The sequence below is a fragment of the Anabrus simplex genome, chromosome 9, assembly GCF_040414725.1.
Source record: "Anabrus simplex isolate iqAnaSimp1 chromosome 9, ASM4041472v1, whole genome shotgun sequence".
In the NCBI taxonomy this organism is placed as follows: domain Eukaryota; kingdom Metazoa; phylum Arthropoda; class Insecta; order Orthoptera; family Tettigoniidae; genus Anabrus; species Anabrus simplex.
Genome location: NC_090273.1, coordinates 3,794,830 through 3,820,324, shown reverse-complemented (window position 1 = coordinate 3,820,324; position 25,495 = coordinate 3,794,830). Strand labels below are relative to the sequence as shown.

At 39.7% G+C, this 25,495-nt stretch overlaps 1 protein-coding gene across 4 annotated transcripts in view; it reads right to left on the bottom strand.

Annotated features, from left to right (window-relative positions):
- Positions 1 to 475: 475 nt before the first annotated feature.
- LOC136880975 (protein croquemort) overlaps positions 476 to 25,495 on the bottom strand; it is a 340,578-nt gene continuing 315,558 nt past the window's right edge. For all 4 annotated transcript variants that reach the window (XM_068229277.1, XM_068229278.1, XM_068229276.1 and 1 more), the window contains exons 6-9: positions 22,811 to 23,022; positions 11,298 to 11,589; positions 6,640 to 6,713; positions 476 to 5,143 (exon numbers count right to left, since the gene is read on the bottom strand). In XM_068229277.1, the coding sequence (XP_068085378.1) occupies positions 4,900 to 5,143; positions 6,640 to 6,713; positions 11,298 to 11,589; positions 22,811 to 23,022 (822 nt within the window). In that variant the 3' untranslated portion in view covers positions 476 to 4,899. The remainder of the gene's footprint in view (positions 5,144 to 6,639; positions 6,714 to 11,297; positions 11,590 to 22,810; positions 23,023 to 25,495) is intronic.

The window sequence follows — 25,495 nt, the reverse complement described above, 5'->3', positions numbered from 1 at the left end:
TGTATTTCCACTGAAAACGGCCTGGCAATTTACAGTAGTCGAGTGGAGGTGGAGCTCTGGCCTCTTCCAGCTGATGAGGAGCGGCCGACCAGATCGGCTCAAAGCAAATGCTTATTACTTCTGTATTTTTCACAATGTGTAAACCACTTTTTGATATGTTTGGAAAATGAGAAACCAATGGTTTCTTCAAATGTTTTTTATTCCTCTGGGACTTGAACCGTGGAGCTCAACTGTGCAATGTATTCAGCTTCCTGAATGTCGGAACAAAAGTTTGCTTTTTCTTATTCTGATTTTACATCAATATAAATTGTTTATCTCTGTTATGAATTTAATTTAAAATAAATATACAGTTTTACAATTATATTACATATTCATCACAATTCATTCAAATTCTATGTTTTTCTTCAAAATGCTGAGTGTAGAAATCAGATCACCTCCCCAAGTTATCACAGGGTTAAATGAATAAGAACACAGCAACACAACAAATCATGTATTTATGCAAGAAATACAAATCTCCATCCAAGAAGCCACTTTGCTGTGATTTGAGGACAAACAATATTTACAATATATAACAACAATATTATCACAGTTTCATTCCAGCAGATTGAATGGCAAATGATTTGTAGTGAACACCGGACTTCACACATTTATAATTGACGGCTAACAAAGTTCCTGTTCCTTATTTACAGAAGACGACAACGACACAACACTCACACTCAACTAGGCCCCATCATTACAAAATTATGATTTTGATCGTCGAAATTAAGTAAACAGTAAAGTAAACGCAGAACGTATACACTAGTACTGAGCATGTCACTCTTTTAGTCAGAATTTAAGTACACCCAAGAGGTCAAAAGACCAAGATGTTACAAAAACTTTACAGGCTTACCTTCCACAGCGCATACACAGATGTAAGAATATCACAGAGCACATTAGAATATAGTCAGACATTAACTCAATGCACTCCCAACCACTGTATATCGGAACATGCTGCCCTCATTTATTTACTACTACTACTACTACTACAACAAAATATTGTTGTTCTGGAACCCATTAAGCCAAACTTCACGCGATTCGGACCGGAAAAAAAAAAGAAAACAACCACCTGTTTTAAAGTAACCCCACTTGTCATACGCCTTTCATGTACCAAAAAAAGTATTACATACACAGGAATATTATTTTAAAGTAGGATGAAGTGGCACGTGACATTGACAGAAGTCTGTTACCACACAGAGTGTACATGTGGTGTCATTTAGTTCATCTTGACATTATCAGAAAACTCTAGGAAAATAAATATGTAACAGTTATATAAAAGTTTGAAGGTTTTGTGACTAAAAATTTCTCAATATATTGACCAATAAGTGGGTAAAAGCTCACAGAATTAGACTGTGTAAAGGATCGAATAGGACCAAAGATGTCTGCAGAACAAATAACACGGCTGTGGGGGCGTTACAACTTGACGCTGCAGTGAAATGAAATGGCGTATGGCTTTTAGTGCCGGGAATGTCCGAGGGCATGTTCGGCTCGCCAGATGCAGGTCTTTAGATTTGACACCCGTAGGCGACCTGCCCGTCGTGATGAGGATGAAATGATGTAGAAGACGACACATACACCCAGCCCCCACGCCAGCGAAATTAACCAATGATGGTTAAAATTCCTGACCCTGCCGGGAATCGAACCCGGGACCCCTGTGACCAAAGGCCAGCACGCTAACCCTTTAGCCATGGAGCCGGACGAGGCTGCAGTAGTGACCTCTTTTATGAAACTAAAAGACACTGGTACACGCTGCAGTTGGAAACAAGCAGTTTGTGCGAGGGTTTGATTTGTAGCCGTAGAAAATAGTATGCTCATTGCACCGGTGCGAATACAATGAAAACGTTTCATGTAAACAACTCTAGCAGCTTTGTTAGGCCAATACGGGTTTTGTAGTTGTAATGGACTTACCACTGTTCTTAGTTCAAATTAGCAAAGTTTTTGGATTTTACAAGAGAAAAATGGTCGCCCTTTATGACCCATATCATTGCAAAAGTTCACTTCCAACTTATGATAATGGCTAACAACATGAGACAGAGTACACACAGGTGAGGTGACAGCTGATGTCACAAGATCTAACAAAATGGAACTGATTTTAGTACACTATTTTATAGCCATAAATATTCACAAGATACTCGGCGATGTTACAGTGTTATTTGTAACGTAGAGTTCGGGAGCAAGAGAGGGTGAACAGTGCTTGCTTCGTGTCGAGATAGACCCCCCAGCACAGAAACATATCCGTGTTCAGAAGAATTTGAACAGTGCTGTGTCTGGGTTCTGTCATTCACACATTTTCAAGACCGTACGTTCTAAAGAATTTTCCGCCACCGGGGCTCGAGCGGCGTGGAGCTTGCTTCACAATGCTCGCCTGCTGTAACTCCTTAGAATTGCAAGTAATCAACTTGATTTTCCGTATCAAAATTTAATCACTAAGTTTTACAATATTTAAAATTCTTCCACCGTTTTGATACTTTTTTTTGCCTTTTGGCAAATTTTTATTTGTCAACAGTACATGTTTCGTTCCTTATTTAGGAACATCCTCAGCTGTTATTATAGCTCAGGTGAATTGATAAGATTTTAAACACGTTAATTTGCAGGTACATTGATTCACTTAAAAACTACTAAAAATACCAATTAAATTAAATGATATTAAAAACAATGTAGGGGTTAGTGTGTTAATGATATGAGAACGGGTGATTACATAATTGGTCAGCTTAAAAACTATGTCTATTCATTTGAATAGTTGTTAAAAATTTCATTTTGTTACATTAAAATGTCTGTTTGCGGTTAAAAGTTTTAAAAAATGTTTGACTTCGTAACACTGTTCAAATTATTGAATGTTTTATCTTCTGTTCCTTCCAGGTAAGTTGTTATATATTATGAGTTTGCTTATGGTGCCTTTGATTGAGTCTAATGTGGAACTTTGAAGCTGATTGCTGATCAATTTTTGTGAAGGGAGCTTCGTCTCAATTTCTGAAATGAAATAAAATAAGGAAATGGGAATTTGTTTAAAAAACATGTCTTTACGTAATAACTAAATGTGTAAAAAAGTTCTTTACCTTCCCATTTCCTTATTTTATTTCATTTCAGAAATTGAGACGAAGCTCCCTTCACAAAAATTGATCAGCAATCAGCTTCAAAGTTCCACATTAGACTCAATCAAAGGCACCATAAGCAAACTCATAATATATAACAACTTACCTGGAAGGAACAGAAGATAAAACATTCAATAATTTGAACAGTGTTACGAAGTCAAACATTTTTTAAAACTTTTAACCGCAAACAGACATTTTAATGTAACAAAATGAAATTTTTAACAACTATTCAAATGAATAGACATAGTTTTTAAGCTGACCAATTATGTAATCATCCGTTCCTATATCGTTAACACACTAACCCCTACATTGTTTTTAATATCATTTAATTTAATTGGTATTTTTAGTAGTTTTTAAGTGAATCAATGTACCTGCAAATTTACGTGTTTAAAATCTTATCAATTCACCTGAGCTATAATAACAGCTGAGGATGTTCCTAAATAAGGAACGAAACATGTACTGTTGACAAATAAAAATTTGCCAAAAGGCAAAAAAGTATCAAAACGGTGGAAGAATTTTAAATATTGTAAAACTTAGTGCTGTAACTCCGTCACTCGACGTTGACGATTTTGTACTCTTTGTAAATATCTGACAAGCTGTTAAATTTTATGAAAGCAAACATATTTTGTAGTCCTTTGCACCACTATTTTCTCAAATGATCACTTTTGGATTTCCTTTTGCTGTATGCATGTAATGTGCACCAAGAAAAATTAATGACTGTCACACTGTAGTACAACACTGGAGTTCAGAACTACACTACTACTTGGATACATTGGTACTTTTGAAATGAGATACTGAACACTGTCATGTTGTCTATTTTGATTTTTAAAATTCCATGTCTTTGAAACCCTCACCAGCCCAAGTACGGTCAAAAAACTATAGACTCATTCTATGTCAAGATGGTGGTCGAGTTTCAAGAAATTTGTCTCAATGGATAGCAACAGAAAACCTATGTGAAAATGAGTTCCAAAATATCTGTGGTTAGGAGTGCAACAAGCACGTACCTACTCTCTCTCATCAAGAAAAGTGGACTTGCAGGAAGTTATTACTTCCAGCTGACAAGCACTTGTGTGTAACCTATAGTGTCTGGTGTTGAAAAGGATTGAAACACAGTTCTTGATTGAAACGTGGCTAAAATGCCTGACCCCTGATGGAAACCGAGTAATGCATGGACCAAGAACAATCAATAACGATGACAAACAGTTTCAGGGTTACAGCCTTTTGCCAAATGAACTAAGGGACATCAGTGAAAATACAGGGACAAAATAATGAACAAACCTAATTTGACAGCAGGATTGAATTACCTTATTTCTTCCACATTTGACTTTGCTCTCTTTAAAACATGAGCAGTAGATTTTATCATGGTAAGGAATTCTTTACACAACATCATATTTGCCGCTGAGCGTCTATTCCTTGTATCAGTCCACTTGGAGAATATGCCACATGCTCTCCATTATGGCTGCTGAACTCTTGTGCAGCATCATAAAACTGTGTGGAACTTCCCTCCAGTTTTCTCCTTTCTGAATCACTAATATGTTAAAATACAGGACAACAGCAGACAATATTGGACATGTCATTTCTGCCTGAAATACAGGAAGATCGTTAGGGGGAGAGAGAGTAGCCTATTTCCACACATAAGAAAAATGCGCACATGGAAGGTATTGAACTTGTTGCTGCCTAAGGCTGTTCGTACTACTGAACAGACACAAGCAGCAAATTACAGTATTGAGTCCATGGCCTGCAATTCAGTTCGTTGTACAGATCCCCAGTCTCACTGATTTTCTAGGAGGAGTCTCCCTCCCTCCGAGCCCTTCCAACCGTTCCTGATGGTCAACATGGCCCCCACGAAGAGAAGCAAGGCTCCAATGCCCGCCAGGCCGAAGAGAACTCCCATCCCGATAGTCTGAAGTCCCAGAATTAGCTTCACTTTATCAGCCATATCTTCGTCTAGTACAACTCGCTGATTGAACCATAAGGTGGGTATGAACATCCTTCTCGAAAAGTTCTGAAACATACTGAAAAAAGAAAAGAAAAATTAATACAAAATAATTACATACATCATCATCATCACCACCACCACCTTGAACCAGTTCCAGTTCCCCAGGTGTGGTGAATGAGCGCTCTCCATTTACTTCTGTCCATAAGCTGCTGCAAATCCAGACCTCGTCCAGTTAGATCATTTCTAATCTGATCGATCCATCTCTTTCTTGGCTGACCTCACGAGTTCCTTTTCACACCATTTTAGCGTGCCTTTGACACAGATCTCACTAAGGGGTTGTTTCATTGATGGTGTATCTTGTCGTTTCTTATTTTGTACCTCCTTGTTTTCTGTATCATAGTTCTTAAAAGGTTGTAGTTTGTTGGTCTGCATGCAGGTTTCTACTGTATGTAGTAACTGGTAGAGTATTAATTTTGATGTTTTTTTTTTTTTTTTTTTTTTTTTTTTTTTTTTTTTTTTTTTTTTTTTTTTTTTTTTTTGCTAGGGGCTTTACGTCGCACCGACACAGATAGGTCTTATGGCGACGATGGGATAGGAAAGGCCTAGGAGTTGGAAGGATGCGGCCGTGGCCTTAATTAAGGTACAGCCCCAGCATTTGCCTGGTGTGAAAATGGGAAACCACGGAAAACCATTTTCAGGGCTGCGGATAGTGGGATTCGAACCTACTATCTCCCGGATGCAAGCTCACAGCCGCGCGCCTCTACGCGCACGGCCAACTCGCCCGGTAATTTTGATCTTAGTGGAACTTGCAACATAATTACTACAAAAATGTTCTACTATCAAGTCATAAACAGGAAGAGTGACAGATGTGTGTGGAGGTGCTCCCTCTCGCCGCGTTCCTTTCCGTGTTTTTATCCTTCCAATATATGACTAGATTTGCAACCCACTGTTTTCTAGTACTTCTACTGGCCCTACTTTTCTACTCTTACGTTTGTCCTGCGTTCCTGGTATTTTACCGTCTGTATTGTATTTATGAGGCCTTCTGAAGTACTTTATGATAACTGTTTGCATGAAGGAGCAACACCAAATGGATAATGGTAGCCTGTGTGCAAAGGAAAGTGGATAAATACAGGCCAGCCAACTAAACATGAGTTGCAGGTAAGCCGAGGGTACGTTTGCAAGATTACCGACTGGTTTGATAGAAGCAGAGGATACATCATCTCTACCTCCGTTTATGATATGGAGTGTATCAGATAGGAAGTAAATGGATGTTCTGTGCGAGAAGGTAGTTTCATGTTCTGTCCAAGAAATACAGAGCCAACTGAGACCACTTTCCGTGCAGTACTTTGGCCACAATGTACGTAGAGGAGGAGGTAATGTTGCTCAGCCACGACAAGAGAGAACATAGAGAGCCCTCGCAATCCTCCGCAATGATGAAAGATACTTCTAAATCAGGTTTTAAAATTAAGCTTTGTTCTAAAAATTTTATTCTTTGTGAAAAAAAAAACCCTGATTAGATTAAGCGGATCACAGTGTTTACTGTACACTGGGGAAATTAAGTGCAGTAGTTACCTGATGTTGTCGAAAGGCTCCACCATTATATTGAGCTGCAGACGACCATTCACATAGAGTGGGATGCCAGTTGTCTGAAAAAGAAGCACATAACACATTAAACAAATCTTCATGGGGATTGTTAGTGGCTCATCTACTACTAGATATGCACAAACCGTACCACTCTGTACCAGATGGCAAAAAGACACTGTAATGTTTACTTTACCATCTAGAGTGGGAGGAAAGCGGGCATGGTCTTACAGCCACTTGCTCAGTAATGTTGGGCAGCAACAAGCGAGCTTACTATCGAGCTATGCTGTCTAAACTAACTAAGCCGCTGAAGTGACCACTGCTCAGCCCGAAGGCATGCAGTTATGAGGTGGTGTGTGGTCAGAACGAAGAATCTTCTTGACCGTTATTCTTGGCTTTCTAGACCGGGCATTGCACTATCTAACGAAAGAAAACGTGAAGCAAGCTGAGGAAAACATACGCTTTCAAGTGTAAAATTCAATACGCTGCCTAAACTATGAAGCAAACCAAGTCTACTTAAAGTTAGATTTTACACAAAACAGTGCATAAGGATTTTCTTCATAGCTCTTGTACCGGGAGGTACACCCCAACGCCGCGCATTCAAAATAAGCGCCTTAATGAACTCCTCTATCGATCAAAAGGTGAAACTAATAACACAACAAGGTGGAACATTAATCAGAAGATGTCTCCACTGAAATATTAAGTAATTTTCTTATTGTGAAGTTTCCTAAACTGACTGAATTTCTCCTTGTTTCATTTTGCTATACATCAAGAAGTTTGGACATTTTTTCTACAGGTGACACTACTAAAAACTATGATCATGCACCCTGGTGCAAGGTGAAAGAACTTATAATTTAAAGAAGTTTTGTAATTCTAGGTTGCCGATAATTGATCTATGTTCATTTATTTCTGGGATGGCAATCCTTTCTTTTCTTTCTGCCAGTTTTGAATCTAGCCAATCATGTAATTTTGTAATTAATTTTCAACGAATCCCGCATTTCTTGTTCACTTTGAATTTGCGAATAAAAATTACGAGGATGTGTCCCGATTAGTCCTGAATGATCTCGAACCTTCCCTGATGGTATATAAACTGTGGCTTTTCATGTTTCCTGGCCAATTGATCGTCATCTTCTGGAGTGTGTGTGTTTAAGCAGGAGGCGGACGGCCTGTTTCGTCAGCAGCTAGAACATCTATAAGGTGATGGCCACATAATTCCATCTTTCTTGCTATATTAGCAAATTATTCCGAGGGGAAGGTCCGAATCTTTAGTTACGTAACAAACTTTTCTAAAATGTAAATCTTCTTTCGGCTAATGTAAAATTTTCATAAAGCTTCAACCGTAAATTGGGGATAGAGAGCGAGTTACCCTCTCAAGCTCCCTTCATCTTGGTGTTTTTCCTCCTTTCCGTAATGCATTAATTTAACCTTTATTCGTGTCGCCTCAAGTAGCCCCTGTTTCATCGGCCTAGAGCCCTGGAGCACAGTAGGTTGGCCTGTAAAAGTGGTGGTTTGAGAGGCCAGAGAGTGATGAAACTGAGAGCCTCTTTGCTCTTTTTCAAAGTTCTGTAAGATTAACGAGTGCCTCTGGAAGGCTTGAAATTGTACTTTGGGAGCAAGTGCTCTTTGAATTAGGGGATTTCTGCCCTTGACTAAATTAGTGCTCATTTTTGTAAATTTGAGCTGGGAGCTCAGGAATTGTAACGACGGGCTCGAAGCCCAGAAGCTGTAAAATCCTCTAATCTTGGATTTTCTCAGTCTTGTTTCAAGATTACTATTTTGTTGTTATGTTCACTCAGTGAAGAATATTGTTAGTTTGTTTTTGGGAAAGAAATATAACCTTTTGAAGTTTTAATTCAATTTGGATATTGTAGATAGACCCATTCCCCCCACCACCTTCTTTAACCTCTTTCTGCTCCACGGGTAACCCCGGAACAGGTCTAATACACACATACATTATCATTAAAGACTGTTGTACCTTTCAGTGTTCAGTCTGCAAGCCACTGTGAATTTACTAAACGTCGCCAAAATCCTCTATTTGCAACTAGTGCTGTAGCCTTATTTAGTTCTATAACTCTTATCTTTAAATCGTTAGAAACCAGGTCTAACCATCGTCTTGGTCTACCTCTACTTCTCTTGCCCTCCATAGCAGAGTCCATTATTCTCGTAGGTAACCTATCCTCCTCCATTCACCTCACATGATCCCACCACCAAAGCCGGTTTATGCGTACAGTTCCATCCATCAAGTTCATTCCTAAATTAGCCTTTATTCTTCATTCCGAGCACCCTCCTGCCATTGTTCCCACATGTTTGTACCAGCAATCAATCTTGCTACTTTCATGTCTGTTACTTCTAACTTATGAATAAGATATCCTGAGTCCACCCAGCTTTCGCTCCTGTAAAGCAAAGTTGGTCTGAAACCAGATCATGTAAAGTTAGTTTCGTCTGGGAGCTGACTTCCCTCTTACAGAATACTGCTGATCGCAACTGCGAGCTCACTGCATTAGCTTTACTACACCTTGATTCAATCTCACTTACAATATTACCATCCTGGGAGAACACACAACCTAAATACTTGAAATTACCGACCTGTTCTAGCTTTGTGTCACCAATCTGACATTCAATTCTGTTGAATTTCTTACCTTCGAAAGGTTAATTTTCATACCATACTCACTGCACCTATTTTCAAGTTCCAAGGTATTAGACTGCAGGCTTTTGGTACAATCTGCCGTTAAGACCAAGTCGTCAGCATAGGCCACATTGCTTACTACATTTCCACCTAATTGAATCCCTTCCTGATATTTTATACCTTTCAGCAGATGATCCATGTAAACTACGAACAGCAAAGGTGAAAGATTACAGCCTTGTCTAACCCCTGTAAGTACCCTGAACCAAGAACTCATTCTACCATCAATTCTTACTGAAGCCCAATTGTCAACATAAATGCCTTTGATTGATTTTAATAATCTACCTTTAATTCCATAGTCCCCCAGTATAGCGAACATCTTTCCCCTCGGTACCCTGTCATATGCCTTCTCTAGATCTACGAAACATAAACACAACTGCCTAGTCCTCTCGTAGCATTTTTCAAATATTTGGCGCATACTGAAAATCTGATCCTGACTGCCTCTCTGTGGTCTGAAACCACACTGGTTTTCATCCAATTTCCTCTCAACGACTGATCGCACCCTCCCTTCCAAGATGCCAGTGAATACTTTGCCTGGTATACTAATCAATGAGATACCTCGATGGTTGTTGCAATCCTTCCTGTTCCCTTGCTTATAGATGGGTGCAATTACTGCTGTTGTCCAACACTCCATGCTAATTTTACTACTCTATGACGCCATCTCATCCCTGCCTTCCCACTATACTTTATAACTTCAGGTCTAATTTCATCTATTCCTGCTGCCTTATGACAATGGAGTTTATTTACCATCCTTTCCACTTCCTCAAGCATAATTCCACCAACATCATTTTCCTCTTCCCCATGAGCTTGGCTGTTCGCAACACGACCAGGAAGATTTCCTTTTACGTTGAGAAGATGTTCAAAATATTTCTTCCACCTCTCTAATAGTTCGAGAAAAAAAAAAAAAAAGTTTTTCTGCGTCCCACTGTCCCAGCAAAAAACGTACAGGACACATTGTCACATTTTTTGTGAACCGTCCCATATATCTTTAAATCCTTAGGTAGATTCAATTTCCTAGTAAGTTCCTTCAATTTCTCCTTACTTCCATAACCATTTCTAACTCTATTTCGTTCCAACCTGCACCTCCTTCTTAGTCTCTTTACTTCCCTGTTATAATATAGTGGATCCTTACCATTCCTTACCACCTTTAAATGTACAACCCTATTTTCACATTCCTCAACAATTGCTTTAAACCCATCCCAAAGTCTGTTTACGTTTTTATTTATAATTTTCCAGCGATCATAGTTACTTTTTTTAAACTCCCTCATGCCTGTTTTATCAGCCATATGGTACTGCCTAATAGTCCTAATTTTAATACGTTCCTTTCTTTCACATTTATTTTTAACTACTACAAAACCAGCTTCATGATCACTAATACCATCTATTACTTCAGTTTCTCTATAGAGCTCATCTGGTTTTATCAGCACCACATCCAAAATATTCTTCCCTCTAGTTGGTTCCATCACTTTCTGAATCAGCTGCCCTTCCCATATTAACTTATTTGCATTATCTTCCGAATTGACATTTGGTAAATTAAGATCACCTGCTACTATCACATTCCTTTCCATATCATTTCCAACATAGCTGATTATCTTATCAATTAATTCTGAATCAGCGTCAGCGCTACCCTTTCCCGGTCTGCACACTCCAAAGACGTCAAGTTGCCTATTATCTTTAGAGATGAGCCTTACACCCAGAATTTCATGTTTTTCATTCTTAAGTTTTTCGTAGCTTAGCCATGATAGCCTTATTTATGTCATTGTGTAAAGTAATTACACTTTCTTTGGTTGGCACTAAATGTAACAAACCAGTATTCGGTAGGTAGTGGGGTTTGAGCCCCACTGTCGGCAGCCCTGAAAATGGTTTTCCATGGTTTCCCATGGCGTGTACCTTAATTAAGCCCCTGCATCCTTCCCACTCCTAGCCCTTTCATTGAAACCATGATCGCATGTAACAGACCACTTACTGGTTCCATAGCAAAGGTGAACTCGTGCTTTTCTTTCGTTGGTTCCAGACCATCCACAGCATTCAGATAGGATGGATGAGCCAAGTAGAAGTGAGGATAGGTCATGAAGATGGGAGCGTTGAACTTGCAGAGAGACACGTTGAGAGCTCCTCTTGGCTGACACTCTCCCACGCACTGACACTTCTTATCCGGGAACAGGGCTCCTGTGTCCAGTGTCCGATTGTCACCTATGTAATGTAGACCAGAAATACCTCGAACTTCGGTTTCCTGCTGGTAGGTGAGATCCAAGGACCTGTAACAAGGAGTCCTTAGTGTGAATGACAACTTCATCTAATTCTACCCCTCCTTTCTTTTATTTAATCATATGGTTAATAGAGAGAACTACACATTAAGGTCAGGTTCAAGGGTAAAGGGGCCCCACTTAGCTCACAGTACTGTCTCTGTCAAAACCTTTTGGCTTCCTTGTAGGATCTATTCTTCAATATTTGATCTGAGTCAAATGCATCTGGTTGCAGTAACACAGGTGAATCTTTCTTGACAGATGGCAAAGAGTGTGACCTTTTACATCGCACCAACACAGACAATGATGTGATAGGGCGGGAAGGAAGCAGCCATGGCCATAATTAATGTACAGCACCAGCATTTGCGAGGTGTGGTTGAAATGAGAGCCCACAGCAGCATGGCGCTGTCCAAACACTGCTTCAAACCGACACTCGGTTACAGAGGCTGAACAAAGTGTGGCAAGTGAAAGTGAACCAGTGAACCACTGGTATTACCTCGAAGTCTTGAGAGGTTTGACAAAGCCTCAACTGTGACAAGAGCTACTCTCCATCTGACATATCGGTGTCGCACACCCGACAGGAGACCCACTTCCTCTAAACAATTGTCTCGTTGCCCCATGCTGGCCTTTGGTCCAAAGGGTCCTGGGCTCGATTCCTGGTATCAGAGTGCAACCATCCCCTCTCCTTCTGGTGCCCTACATTCAGGTAGAGTGTTTGCTCCATAAAGTGGAAGTGACACGCACTTTGCTCTGTTCAACTTTCGCAGACGTATGTTACGTGACTAATGTTTGTGAGTTGTGCTAATAAATATTTTGCGTTTATTGCAATATATGGTTTAATGTAACATTGTTATTACTGACAATGGTTTTTAATTTCCAAATCAACAATGAGAACAGGCTGATAATGCAGAAACACAATCTGGTTCTTGCTAACGAACCTGAGACCAAATCAATCAAACTTTGGAATTGATTTGGAAAAAAATTATTAATGAAGTGCTAAACAATAGTGATATTGATATGCATTACGACATACGTGATGAAGAGGATTCAGAACAGGGAGTGGATGAAAATGGAGGAAAAAAAAAATAGAAACAAGTAAAGATGATTTAATAGACATGAATTTTGGACATCAAAATGTGAATTTATGCTTGGAGTTTTCTACTCATTTCTTCTTTTTTCTGATTCTAGATTCTTTTTTAAAAGACCGGTGTAGCAGAGAAATAATTATTCAAAGTTTTGTTTCAAGATTTTTGGGAAAAACACAAAGGTCCTCTTTGAGCTTCATTTTAGTATTTTGATATTTTCTTGTAGATTTGTAATTTTTCTCATAAGTTTTTCAGTGACATGTTTGAAAACATATCTTTCTAGAAATTAAGTTCAATGAACAACAGGAAAAGTAAGAAAATAATTTAATAGTAAATTTCTGGAGTCCCACAGACACCATGATACCAGTTGATAGTTGATTCAAGGAGTGTGTGGGTGGTGTAGGGGTAGCGTGCCTGCCTCTTACCCATAGGGCCCGAGTTCGATTTCTGGCCAGGTCAGGGATTTTTACCTGGACTTGAGGGAGGGTTCGAGGTCCACTCAGCCTACGCGATTAGAATTGAGGAGCTATCTGACGGAAAGACAGCGGTCCCGGTCTAGAAAGCCAAGGTTAACGGCCGAGAGGATTCGTCACACTGACCACATGACACCTCATAATCTGCAGGCCTTCAGGCTGAGCAGTGGTCGCTTGGTATGCCAACGCCCTTCAAGAGCTGTAGTGCCATGGGGTTTGGTTTGGTTTTGTGTGGGTGGGCCCAAGGTCACGTATAGACCTGCGCCAATAGTCTCTGGAGGCCAGATGTGGAGAATGACAGTGTGTTCAAGTGTAATACCATACGCCATCTGTTAACTCCAGAATGCCATCTAGACATCTTTTAACATGACATACAGGATTCCTGCTATCTCCTTGCCTATTGCTGATTCCTCCCCCAGTCTCTATCAAAACAGTTTCTTTCAACTATATTTTAGCTCTGATGACTCTGCAAGTCATAATTCCATAATCAAAAGGGATGGGGTGGTATCCCTTGCCTGCCTTAAGTGAGTGTACACCCCGAGACCTCTTTCTTTTCCAGGTAACGTCATTCTTTGAAGTGTCAGTGCTCTTCCATTTTCCTTCTAACTAGAAATTTTTAAGTTGTACTTCCTCTTACCACCATCACTCGCCTAATTGGATGGTATCGTGCAGCACGCCCTCATCATAGGCTGGCAACAAACCACCTCCTCCCGACCAGGTCTGCCTCGTGTCTTTTTCCACTAAGTAGACCTTAGGCATTCTCATGATATGGCCAAACCATTTCAATCGTGATTTTTCTAGAATATCCAGTGCAATTTGCTTTCGCCCTAGTTGGATGTGGACTGTTGTCTGTACTGGTCAGTCTTTTCTACTGTAATAGACAAAAAAAGCATGGCGCAGCAGCTGCGAAGGACCATGGCCTAACAAGGGACAGCTGTGCTCATCCGAAGGCCTGGAGATTACGAGGTCTTGTACGGTCCGCATGACGAATCCTCTCGGCTATTATTCTTGGCTTTCTAGACTGGGGTGATTATGTTTTTTAAAATTTTTATTAACATATTCATTAACTGCATGCTCCATTACAATTTAAGTAATACTACATGTGTTAGTATTCTTTTGTAGTCGTGATTATATTTTCTATTCATTATGTTACCCATACCTACATGTTTGATTTTACTGTGTCTAGCCTAGAAACATCATGTTACATTTTTTTTCCTTGAAAGTATTCTTTCTTGACATAACTATGCCCTACATCAGGTTATCAACATTGATATACTTCACAAATAGCTTAGCGAACTAAGTATTTACCTATAAGTTCATTCGTGCTTGTAGGCCAGTGGCCTCCTGAGTTGATTACATTTGTCCTCAGGTTTATCCTTTCGTGTTTTAATAATTCACACTCATATAGGATGTGGTCCACACTTTGTGTTTCTTCGCCACACCGACACGTCGCATGCTCTTTAATTTTAAATCTGTGCAGATAGGTCCGTATTTTGCCATGACCTGTCATCATAACCATCATATTGTGGCCTAAGAGAATTTTTGAGTCAAGTCTCGCTTTAACACTCGGAAAATATGCTTTCGTTATTGATCCATTGGAAGTTTCTCTCCACTCTTTTTCCCACAATTGTAAACTTCTCTCACGCAATACCTTTTTTACTGCACCATCAGGAATTTGATCGAAAGTCACTTCTAGGTCCATACTGCTGGCTGCTTGTTTCGCCAACTGATCAGCAGTTTCGTTGCCTTCTGTGCCGACATAAGCCTTAACCCGTGAGAAGTATATTTCCCAGTTTTGTAGTTGTAGGTCTCTCATCTTCCTTCTGATCTCTTCTACGAGACTGTTGATTTTTCCATTGTTTTTGAGTAGGTCCAGGGTTTTTTTGCTATCAGTGTAAATAATTGCTGCTCTATTTTCATGGTTGATGTCTTGTAATTTCTCCATTGCCTTCAATACTGAGTATTGTTCTGCTTGATTACTGGAACAGGTATTGTTGAGGAGGTTCATGGCGACTGTACAGAATTATTCCAGATACAACTCCAGCCTCACTTTTGCTTCCATCTGTATAGATTTGGAATGGGTAGTGTTTGTCAACCATTTTGTCCAGTATCTTAACCGTTTGAGCCAGGTGAGACCATTGTTTATAACACATCCTGGAATCAAGTTTCAGCGTCTCTTTTCCCACTACCATTTCTCCAGTCCGTTTTGTTATGTCATAATGCCTGGCAATTTCTCCAAGTTCTGTCACGATGGGAGTTAATCTGGTTATGATACATAGTGCCTCATGTGATGTACGGTAGGCCTTAGCTATTTTATTATTAGTCGCTGCACTCTTTCTTAATTTCATTGCAATATATGACTTTGTTGTGGACTGTATCCATAATGGTATTCCGTAAGACAGGATAGGTAGAATAGCTCCTTTATATATAATCTTCATAAAGTCAGGGCGAAGTCCCCAATTTGTTTTGGCAGACTTTGAGAGAGCATGAATAAGTTTCGCGCACTAAATCAGTTACATATTCTATGTGCTGGTTGAACTTAAATCTGTTGTCTATAATAACTCCAAGATATTTTATGCTGTTTACTTCTTTCAATGTCTCGTTGTTTAAATATATTTGCAAATTCTGCCTTATACCAGATATCTTGCGTGTTATTATCATTGTTTCAGATTTCTGCTTAATAAACACAACTTTGTTTTGTGTACCCCAAGTCTATATTGTACTCAGTTCTATGTTTGTATTATTTTCTATCTCCAGTTTGCTCTTTCCTTTGACTAGGATGAGCACATCATCTGCAAATGCAATCACCTTCGTGCAGTACTTTTAGTTCAGATTTAAAAGCGAGTCGTACTGGATGTTCCAATATCCGGGTCCACAGCATGAACCCTGTGGACATCCTTTACTTACGCTTCTCTCTATGACGCTCGAGTCGGCTTTCAGCGTGCATCTCCTCTCGCTGAGACAGCTTTGCGTGAGTTTGTAGACGTTTTTAGGGCAGCTGAATCCTTTCAGTGCATTCAAAATCCCAGGCTACTAGGCCGCATCAAAGCCCCTTTCACGTCCAAACTGATCATTGCGACGTTCTTTTAGTTTATGAGTCCATCTTCAACAAACTGCTTGACTGCCATCACTGCATCGACTGTTCCAGTTTGTGGCGTGACACCATACTGGTTTCTATTTAGTAGGTCTCTAGAGTTAATGTGGTGCATTATGCGATTTATGAGGAGATTTTCTAGCACTATGGCGACTACGTTCCATACACTTATTGGTCGATACTTAGAAACATCATTGCTGTTTTCTTTTCCAGGTTTGACTATGGGTACAATGATGGCCCTTTTCCATACTCCTGGAAAACATCCAGTTTTAAGATCCATTGAAGAGCGCTGTTATGTATGATGGTAATTGCTCAAAGATAAATTTTAGTATGTGTTTGAGTCATCAGTCCATAGACTGGTTTGATGCAGCTCTCCATGCCACCCTAACCTGTGCTAACCTTTTCATTTCTACATAACTATTGCATCCTACATCTGCTCTAATCTGCTTGTCATATTCATACCTTGGTCTACCCCTACCGTTCTTACCACCTACACTTCCTTCAAAAACCAACTGAACAAGTCCTGGGTGTCTTAAGATGTGTCCTATCATTCTGTCTCTTCTTCTTGTCAAATTTATCCAAATCGATCTCCTCTCACCAATTCGATTCAGTATCTCTTCATTCGTGATTCGATCTATCCATCTCACCTTCAGCATTCTTCTGTAACACCACATTTCAAACGCTTCTATTCTCTTTCTTTCTGAGCTAGTTATCTTCCATGTTTCACTTCCATACAATGCCACACTCCAGATTAAAGTCTTCCGAAATATATTTCTAATTCCTATATCAATGTTTGAAGTGAGCAAATTTCTTTTCTTAAGAAAGCTCTTCCTTGCTTGTGCTAGTCTGCATTTTATGTTGTCCTCCTGCCATCATTAGTTATTTTACTACCCAAGTAACAGTATTCATCGACTTCCTTTAAGACTTCATTTTTGCCGGGCTGAGTGGCTCAGACGGTTGAGGCGCTGGCCTTCTGACCCCAACTTGGCAGGAGGAGGACATAAAATGCAGACTAGCACAAGCAAGGAAGAGATTTCTTAAGAAAAGAAATTTGCTCACTTCAAACATTGATATTGGAATTAGAAAGATGTTTTCGAAGACTTATTTCATGTGGAGCCTTCGACATCCTTGCACTTCTTCAGCCATTCTTTCTTAGCTACCTTACACTTTCTATCCACTTCATTCTTTAATCGCCTGTATTCTTTTCTGCCCTCTTCATTTCTAGCACTGTTGTATTTTCGTCGTTCATCAATCAGGTCTAGTATCTCCTGAGTTTTCCACTGATTCTTGGTTGATGTTTTCTTCCTTCCTAACATCTCTTCAGCAGCCCTACTGACTTCATTTTTCATGACTATCCACTCTTCCTCTATTGTGTTTCCTTCAGCCTTTTCATTTAGTCCTTTTGCAAGATGTTCCTTGAAACAATCCCTCACGCTCTTTTCTTTCAACTTGTCTAGATCCCATCTTTTTGCATTCTTTCCTTTCTTCAATTTCTTCAACTTCAGATGGCATTTCATGACCAACAAGTTGTGGTCAGAGTCCACGTCTGCTCCTGGGAAAGTTTTGCAATCCAACACCTGGTTTCTGAATCTCTGCCTAATCATAATGAAATCTATTTGATACCTTCCGGTGTCTCCAGGTCTCGTCCACGTATACAGCCGTCGTTTGTGGTGTTTGAACCAAGTATTGGCAAGGATTAAATTATGATCAGTGCAGAATTCAACCAGCCGACTTCCTCTTTCGTTCCTTTGTCCCAATACAAATTCTCCTACTGTACTACGTTCTCTTTCTTGGCCTACCACTGGATTCCAGTCTCCCATCATAATTAGATTCTCGTCACCTTTTACATATTGTATTAAATCTTCTATCTCCTCATATATTATTTCGATTTCTTCATCATCCGCTGAACTAGTAGGCATATAGACCTGCACTATTGTGGTGGGCATTGATTTGGTGTATCTTGACAACAATAATTATTTCGCTATGCTGGTCGTAGTAGCTTACCCACTGCCCTATTTTTTATTCATTATTAAACCAACTCCTGTATTTCCCCCCGTTTGATTTTGTGTTGAGAATTTGGTAGCCGCCTGACCAAAAATCTTGTTCTTCCTACCAACGAACTTCAATTATACTAACTACATCTAACTTTAGTCTATCCATCTTCCTTTTCAGATTCTCTAACGTACCACAACGATTCAAACTTTAACATTCCTCGCTCCGACTCGCAGAATGTCAGTATCCATCTTCCTGACGATCGCCCCCTCTCGTGTAGTCCCCACCTGGAGATGCGAATGGCGTACTAGTTTACCTCCAGAATATTTCACCCGGGAGGAAGCCATCATCAGTACATCATTCATACAGAGAGAGCTGCATGTCGTCGGGAGTTAGTTACGACTGTAGTTTCCCGTTGCTTTCAGCCGTGTAGCAGTATCAACACAGCTAAACCATGTTGAGTAATATTACAAGGCCATATCAGTCAATTATCTAAGACTGCCGCCTTTGCAACTACCGAAAGGCTGCTACCCCCCTTTCGATGAACCATTCGTTAGTCTGGTCTCTCAATAGATACCCATCCGATATGGTTGCACCTGCAGCTCAGCTATCTGGATCATTGGGACACGCAAGCCTCCCCTCCGCGGCAAGGTCACATGTTATTCCGTCTTCTCCGGGTGCTTTATTGTGATTTAGGTCCTGTATGGCTGCGCCTACTTCTTCTAGTGTGAATGGGATATCGTCAGCAGTATTTGGAGGCTGTTCTGACTTGCTTCTTTGTGATGTATGCTGCCTTCAGCTACATCATCACAGGGTGTAAAATGAGCTATCGTGTAGCTCACTGTGTCAACTAAATTATAATACCAATATAAATGGTCCATTATTGGACATTATAAATTTTCCAGTTAACTCATTCCTGGTTGCCAGCGTTTTGCCCCCGTGTGCTAGGCTGGGCTCATCAGCTGGTACCTAGCACACCTACCGAGACGCTGGCTAGTGCATACCATGGAGGCCACTGCGTAGGCTAAGGTGTGCTAGGTACCAACTGATGAGCCCAGCCTAGCACACGAGGGCGAAACGCTGGCAACCAGGAATGAGTTAGCTGGAAAATTTATATTGTCCAATAATGGACCATTTATATTGGTATTATAAATTTCCTCATTCAGAACAAATATTTCAGATTCCCCAATGGGAATCGGCATCTATATCATCGACTAAATTAGTCGTGTATGTACCGTCGGCCTTTCTTGAGGTTGAGATTGTACAGTTGTTCCTAATTGTACACTGTGCTCCACGGGTTTACTCTTGTGCTTATATTACAGTATATTTTCCATGATTTCATTTTCTCCTTTCTTATCACTACTTGATACTCTCTTTTAACTGCTTCGTATATTAGTTTCCTTTGTTGTCACAGGGGTTTGTTTTCTATAGTCCTCTGATATTTTCTTCTTAAAGCGTTTAATTTTTCCTCAGTATGGTGAGCTGAGGTACCCACCAAGGAACCGTCCTGTGTTGAGTTATTTTTGTTGTAGCTTGACGAGTTTTGAATGATTTAGAACAGCCTGCAGTTACCATGTTTTGAAATTTCAGCACTGCAGTTTCAAAGTCCGTTTCATCTATTATAACTTTACGCAGCTGTTCATCCACTTCTTTTATGTACTTTATTTTGCTGCCCTACTGTTCCCTTGCTGCTGCAAAGAGGTAGACCACAAGTTTTTCTAAGTCATTCTCCTCATTCCGTGGAACTGCGATTCTTCTTCCTTGGGGCTCGATACACCAAGGTGATCCGAGCAACTTTCCTTGTTACTACACTCCCAGCCTGTTATAATGCTGCTCACCGTCAGATCTATGTAGCTCTACTATTTTCGAAGGTTGGTAGCCCTCCCTCATTCATAACAAAGAGCTCATTTCCTATGAGGAATTCTTCTAGAATTCTTCCTCGTTTATTTGTCATAACATCGTGCCATATTTTAGATCTGGAGTTACTGTCAACTGAAAACATTATGTTCTTTCCTCTTGCAAAATCCAGAATATTGTTCACTTTAAACAAATCCAATTTTATGTCTCTTTCTATATTTAAGTACATACTTACAGCCAAAAAGCCTGTGTGACCACGAGTTATTTCAAGAACCACTACGTCTTCATCTGACAGTTGATTTATCAGGATAGCGTTTATTGTTTTGTTGAAGACCACAATCGCCACTCTCCTCTTCCCTCCTCCAGTAAGCGGGTATTCCCACCAGTCTGTTTCGAATTACATAAGGTTCTTGTAAAAATGTTGGTCTGTTACCAAGTGGGGTGTTGCTGCTCTTGAACGTTGCATGTTTAATTGTAGTCATTTGATAGGTGTTTGTATCATTACTGATTTAACTCTTCCCGATGCATTGTTTCCTAATTCAGTCGCTTAGCAGTCAGTGTTTTGTCTGTATTTTCGAAGAACAGCAACTAAACTAGGGTAGCCCTTGTCTAATGAAAAGTGATTTTCACAGATTTTCTCGATTTTGTTATACCTATTGAAAGTTATGCAATTTATGCATTTAAATTCTTCTTTGGATGCTTTGCATTCCTTCAGTCTATACTTCCCTGTGCAGAGAGGACAAGTATTTTCTTCTGCTCGACATTCTCGATATAGGTGATTATATTTGGAACACTTGAAACAGCGAACTCCAGCATTGTAAGTCTTACATACTGACCAGCCCATTTTGAGTTTGGTTTGAAGTAGTTGTTTTCCGACTTCCGAATTTACTTCCACTACCATATTCTCTTTGTTCTTGTTCCGACAGACAAATTTAGGTTTTATGTAACCTTTCCTTTAATCCCAATCCCGAGTTTTGTTCTATTATTAGTTCTTCAACATTTGTAATGTCAATATGTGAGGGTACATCGTAAATGAGATCTGGATTTCGCACCTGACCACAGTTTGTGTACATAATGTTTCAGTTTCCTCCTTGCTACTAGTTTCAATAATAGTTCACCCGTCCTTAAGGGTCTTGAATGTCTTAATTCCTACTTTCAGCGCTGTAGGGTTGATATTGGACTTTATAAGAGTTCCTTCACTGCTTCAGGAGTTTGATATGTCTTCGAAGTTATCATAAGTTTGTATCGTTTTTCTTCGGAGCCTTCAGCTGATGTAACTACACAAGAATCCACTTTCTTTGGTTACCGATAAGTGGAGTAGCATTCTGCAGTCGATCCCCCGATGGTACCAGAGTTTCGGTGATAGATGGTGCCACTCGATTGGGCACTTGAGTAATTGGGTTTTCAGGTGCCACATGGAGCTTCATTTCCGTTCTTTCAGATTGTTTTGTAACTTGATATTCTCTTGATCAGTTGTTTCACATAAACTGTTCTTAGTTTGCTCGCCGATTGCGAAATAATTTCTTTCAGGTCCTTTCTCAGTTTGCCTTGTATTTTGGTTATGCTCATCAAGTTTTGTAGACAATTTTCGAACACATCAACTCCTATCGCCCATCATCTTGGCTGGACGTAAAATGGCAGATTGACTAACTTCACTCCACACCGCACATTAGCGCTAGGAACGCTCGACTACCTCCTGAAGTTCTACCACTGCGTGCTTACAATCTTTGACAAAATGGCTACTCACAACAAAATTATTTCAGCAGAAATATTTCACCATTCACTCAATATTATTGCATTCCAGATATAGGCACACACAATTAGAATTACACTCAAATGGAGCTAAAATAGAACAAATCAATCTCAGAACGTCTCTTAACACTAAAACCACTTTCTTCCACTATATTGCAGCTACGAAATTCACACACACTTTATAGATCCACTGCCATCTGACAGATAGCTCCTCTATTGTAATCGTGTAGGCTGACTGGACCTCGAACCAGCCCTCAGATCCAGGTAAATATCCCTCACCTGGCTAGGAATTGACACCCTACTCCTATACCATGGGGCCGGCTGTAATTGTGGAAGGCTGCCGCTCATTTCATAAATAACATGTTTACACTTCTGAGCTATTCCAAGTGCTTAACCAAGTGACTGCTTATCACCAAGCATTCCATTTTGGTTTGACCGATATTAATTCGACGGTGTTATGTACCAATCCTTAGTTTTGTGCAAAATTTGTTCAAAGGTTTTCATATTTAAAACGATTTTACCAGAGATGCTTTAGTCAAGATAAATCAATATTTGTCACAGTTAGTGCACATAACATTATTATTTACAAGAAAACAAATCCAATGAGATTTTTTCTTTGTTTTTCTCAAATTTAACTTAGCCGTATTTGCAGTTTGCATCAAGCATCTAATCACAAAACTGTGCAGTTAACTTGTTCATGCTCAGGGCTGCAGATCATGCAGTAATACAACAAGTTAAGTGCCGCTGTGCGAGATTTTGTGACGGAGCGAGTTGCCTGTGCAGTTAGGAACGTGGAGCCGTAAGTTTGCACTTGGAAGATAGCGGGTTCAGACCCCAAGGCCACGGTTGCTTCCTTCTCACTCCTAGCCCTTTCCTATCCCATCATCGCCATAAGACCTATCTGTGTTGGTGAGACACAAAGCAAATTGAAAACAAAAAATTATAAAATAATTGTTAATAACCAAGAACCAGCTACTTACATGCACACGTCTGGAGCAAATATGGCGATTCCGTCGTGAGTGTGCGTGGGGGGCCACAGTTCGCCAGATGAACCTCTCACCACATTACAAGGGTAACCATAGTAGTGAGTCTCATGTTCGAAGTTCCATGCAGTTAACATGCCGAGTTTGCTGATGCTATCTGCTCCCGTGAACATGTTGAATGCACCATCGTACGTGTAGGAACCATTCCGCTGTGCAAAGAGAAGTATGATGAGGAACACTTCATATAACATAGATATTGTAATAACTGGTGCAATCTCTCCTCTATGGTGAAATACAGGGAGGTGACATGGAGGTACTGTTTGTAATTTATATATAAATTAGGTGGGCGGTATGTGTATGTTTGTCCATCAGGGGTCAGCACTAATCAGAATGCTACACCCCCAGTGGAAGGGGAAACAGAGTCACGCGCCTCACCGGGCGTCAGTGGGGCAGTGAGTTACGAGACTTGAACTAGCGTGGGTAATGGTGTTGAGGTTGGTGCGGTACATTATGGATCACAGCGTCCTATGTGTGGCTTCTGTACAGTGTAATTAGTTTTGTGAATAAATTAAGTATGTAATGTACATTATGTTGGTCTTCTCTTTGCACTTAATGATGATGAAGTACATTTCGTGGATTGTGGGAAGAGCTAGGCCTCGTTCAACATGAGTTAACAACTCGAACACGAGACTGAACAGAGGGAGATTTCAAAAGTACCTTTGTCAAACGATACAATTGCTCGCCGCATAGAAGACATGTCAATAAAAAGAGTAGTGGAAAAATTAGATGTTGGTAAAAATTATGCAATTATCTGGATGAATCAACAGACATAAGTAAAAAAATGTAAATGAGCTACGTAAACGAATCACTTACTGAACATGTCCTATCCTGCAAAGAATTGCCTCTGACGTCAACAGGATCAGACATATATAACTCTATGACAGCGACACTGGAAGGACATGGACTGAGTTGGAACAATTGTATTTCAGTGGAGCCCCAGCAATGACTGGTCATTTCAAGGTTGAAGCAAGATTTTCCACACACTGGGTTTGTTTGTTTTTTCTTTCTTTACAGCAGGAAGCTGTGGTGGCAAAAATCATTCCTTCAGATCTAAGGAACATAATGAGCTCGGTTGTTGAAGGTAGAACTCTAAAGTAATGTGTAAGAAAGCAGGTGCTGTTAATGAAACTCTGGTCCTTCACACCGAAATTCGCTGGTTGTGCAAAGGAAGTGTACTTAACAGATTTCGGAACTTAGAAATGAGTTATTACAAATATTTGTCACAGAAACAACTGAGTTTGCCGACTTTATTAGCAACTGAACTTGGTGTTCTAGCTGATACTTTTGGACATCTGAATAACCTCAATGCCACTATCCAGGGAAAGAGAGAACATTCTTACATCAACTGACAAACTCAGGAGGTTCTTAAGAAAAATTCAACTGTGGAAGTTAAAATTTGAAAAATTGTTATTGTGACGCTTCCTCTCACAGCTGATATTGACATCTGATTTTAGAACATCCTTCTGCTTTAGAGAAGCAACTGGAAGAATATTTTCCTTCCCTCAAGGTGAACGAATGCGACCGGATTCATAATCCCTTTTCCGTTACTGACGACACAAAACATCTACCATTAGAAGAGACAGAAGAATTGGCTGAACTTTGAAGCTGAAATTTAGGGAAGAAACACTATTTCAGGGAAGACAGAGTTCTCAGTATTATCAGAGTATGCCATATCTTTATTAATACAACAAATGTGAACATAAAAACAAGAATAATAGTTAACACCACCTTTCCAATACTTATCTCTCCTTATATATAGGAAATAAACATTACAACAGGCATTGTAAGATGGGACATGTTTCGCTTAACAGTCGTAAACATCATCAGCCGAAAATTATCTTAGCCTAAAGTTAGGTCAGGGCCCTGAACCTAGTGTCCTTAACATATGGCACCCTAAGAATCAACATTTATATTTAGAAAATGAAAATAGGCTTAAAACTAGTGTGAAAAAACATAGAATGTTACAACATGGCTAAGAGAAAAACACAATCGTGTTGAGACAGAGGATAAGAACAGAAAGTAGGCTACAATACAGAGCTGGTAGTGAAATAATTAAAATCATTAGGATATCATTGTTACCAGTCAGTCAATCAGAATGTTCAAACATAAAAACAAGAGTAAAAATATATAAAAGTGTTCATCATGGCTGAGTTAGAAAAAACACGTAATCATGTTGCCAGAGGTTAAAAACATAAGGTACAACATAGAGCTGGCAGTGTAGTGTCAAACTCATGGCTGCCAGTCAGTTAATAAGAATGTTCATATATAACAAAACATGATGGTTATATTCTTTTAAGTGAAGAAATAATTAAATCCCACTCTTGTATAGATACGTGAGAACGGACAAGAGAAATCATATGTTGTAGCAGACATGGAGTAGTAACACTTCAAACAGGATTGATCACGCCTGAAGCCGCTTCATTTTTGCTGGGAGTTCAAGACCAAAACGTTTTGGTCTTGAACTGTTTGAAGTGTTACTACTCCATGTCTGCTACAACATATGATTTCTCTTGTCCGTTCTCAAGTATCTATACAAGAGTGGGATTTAATTATTTCTTCACTTAAAAGAATATAACCATAATTTTTGGTTATATATGAACATTCTTATTAACTGACTGGCAG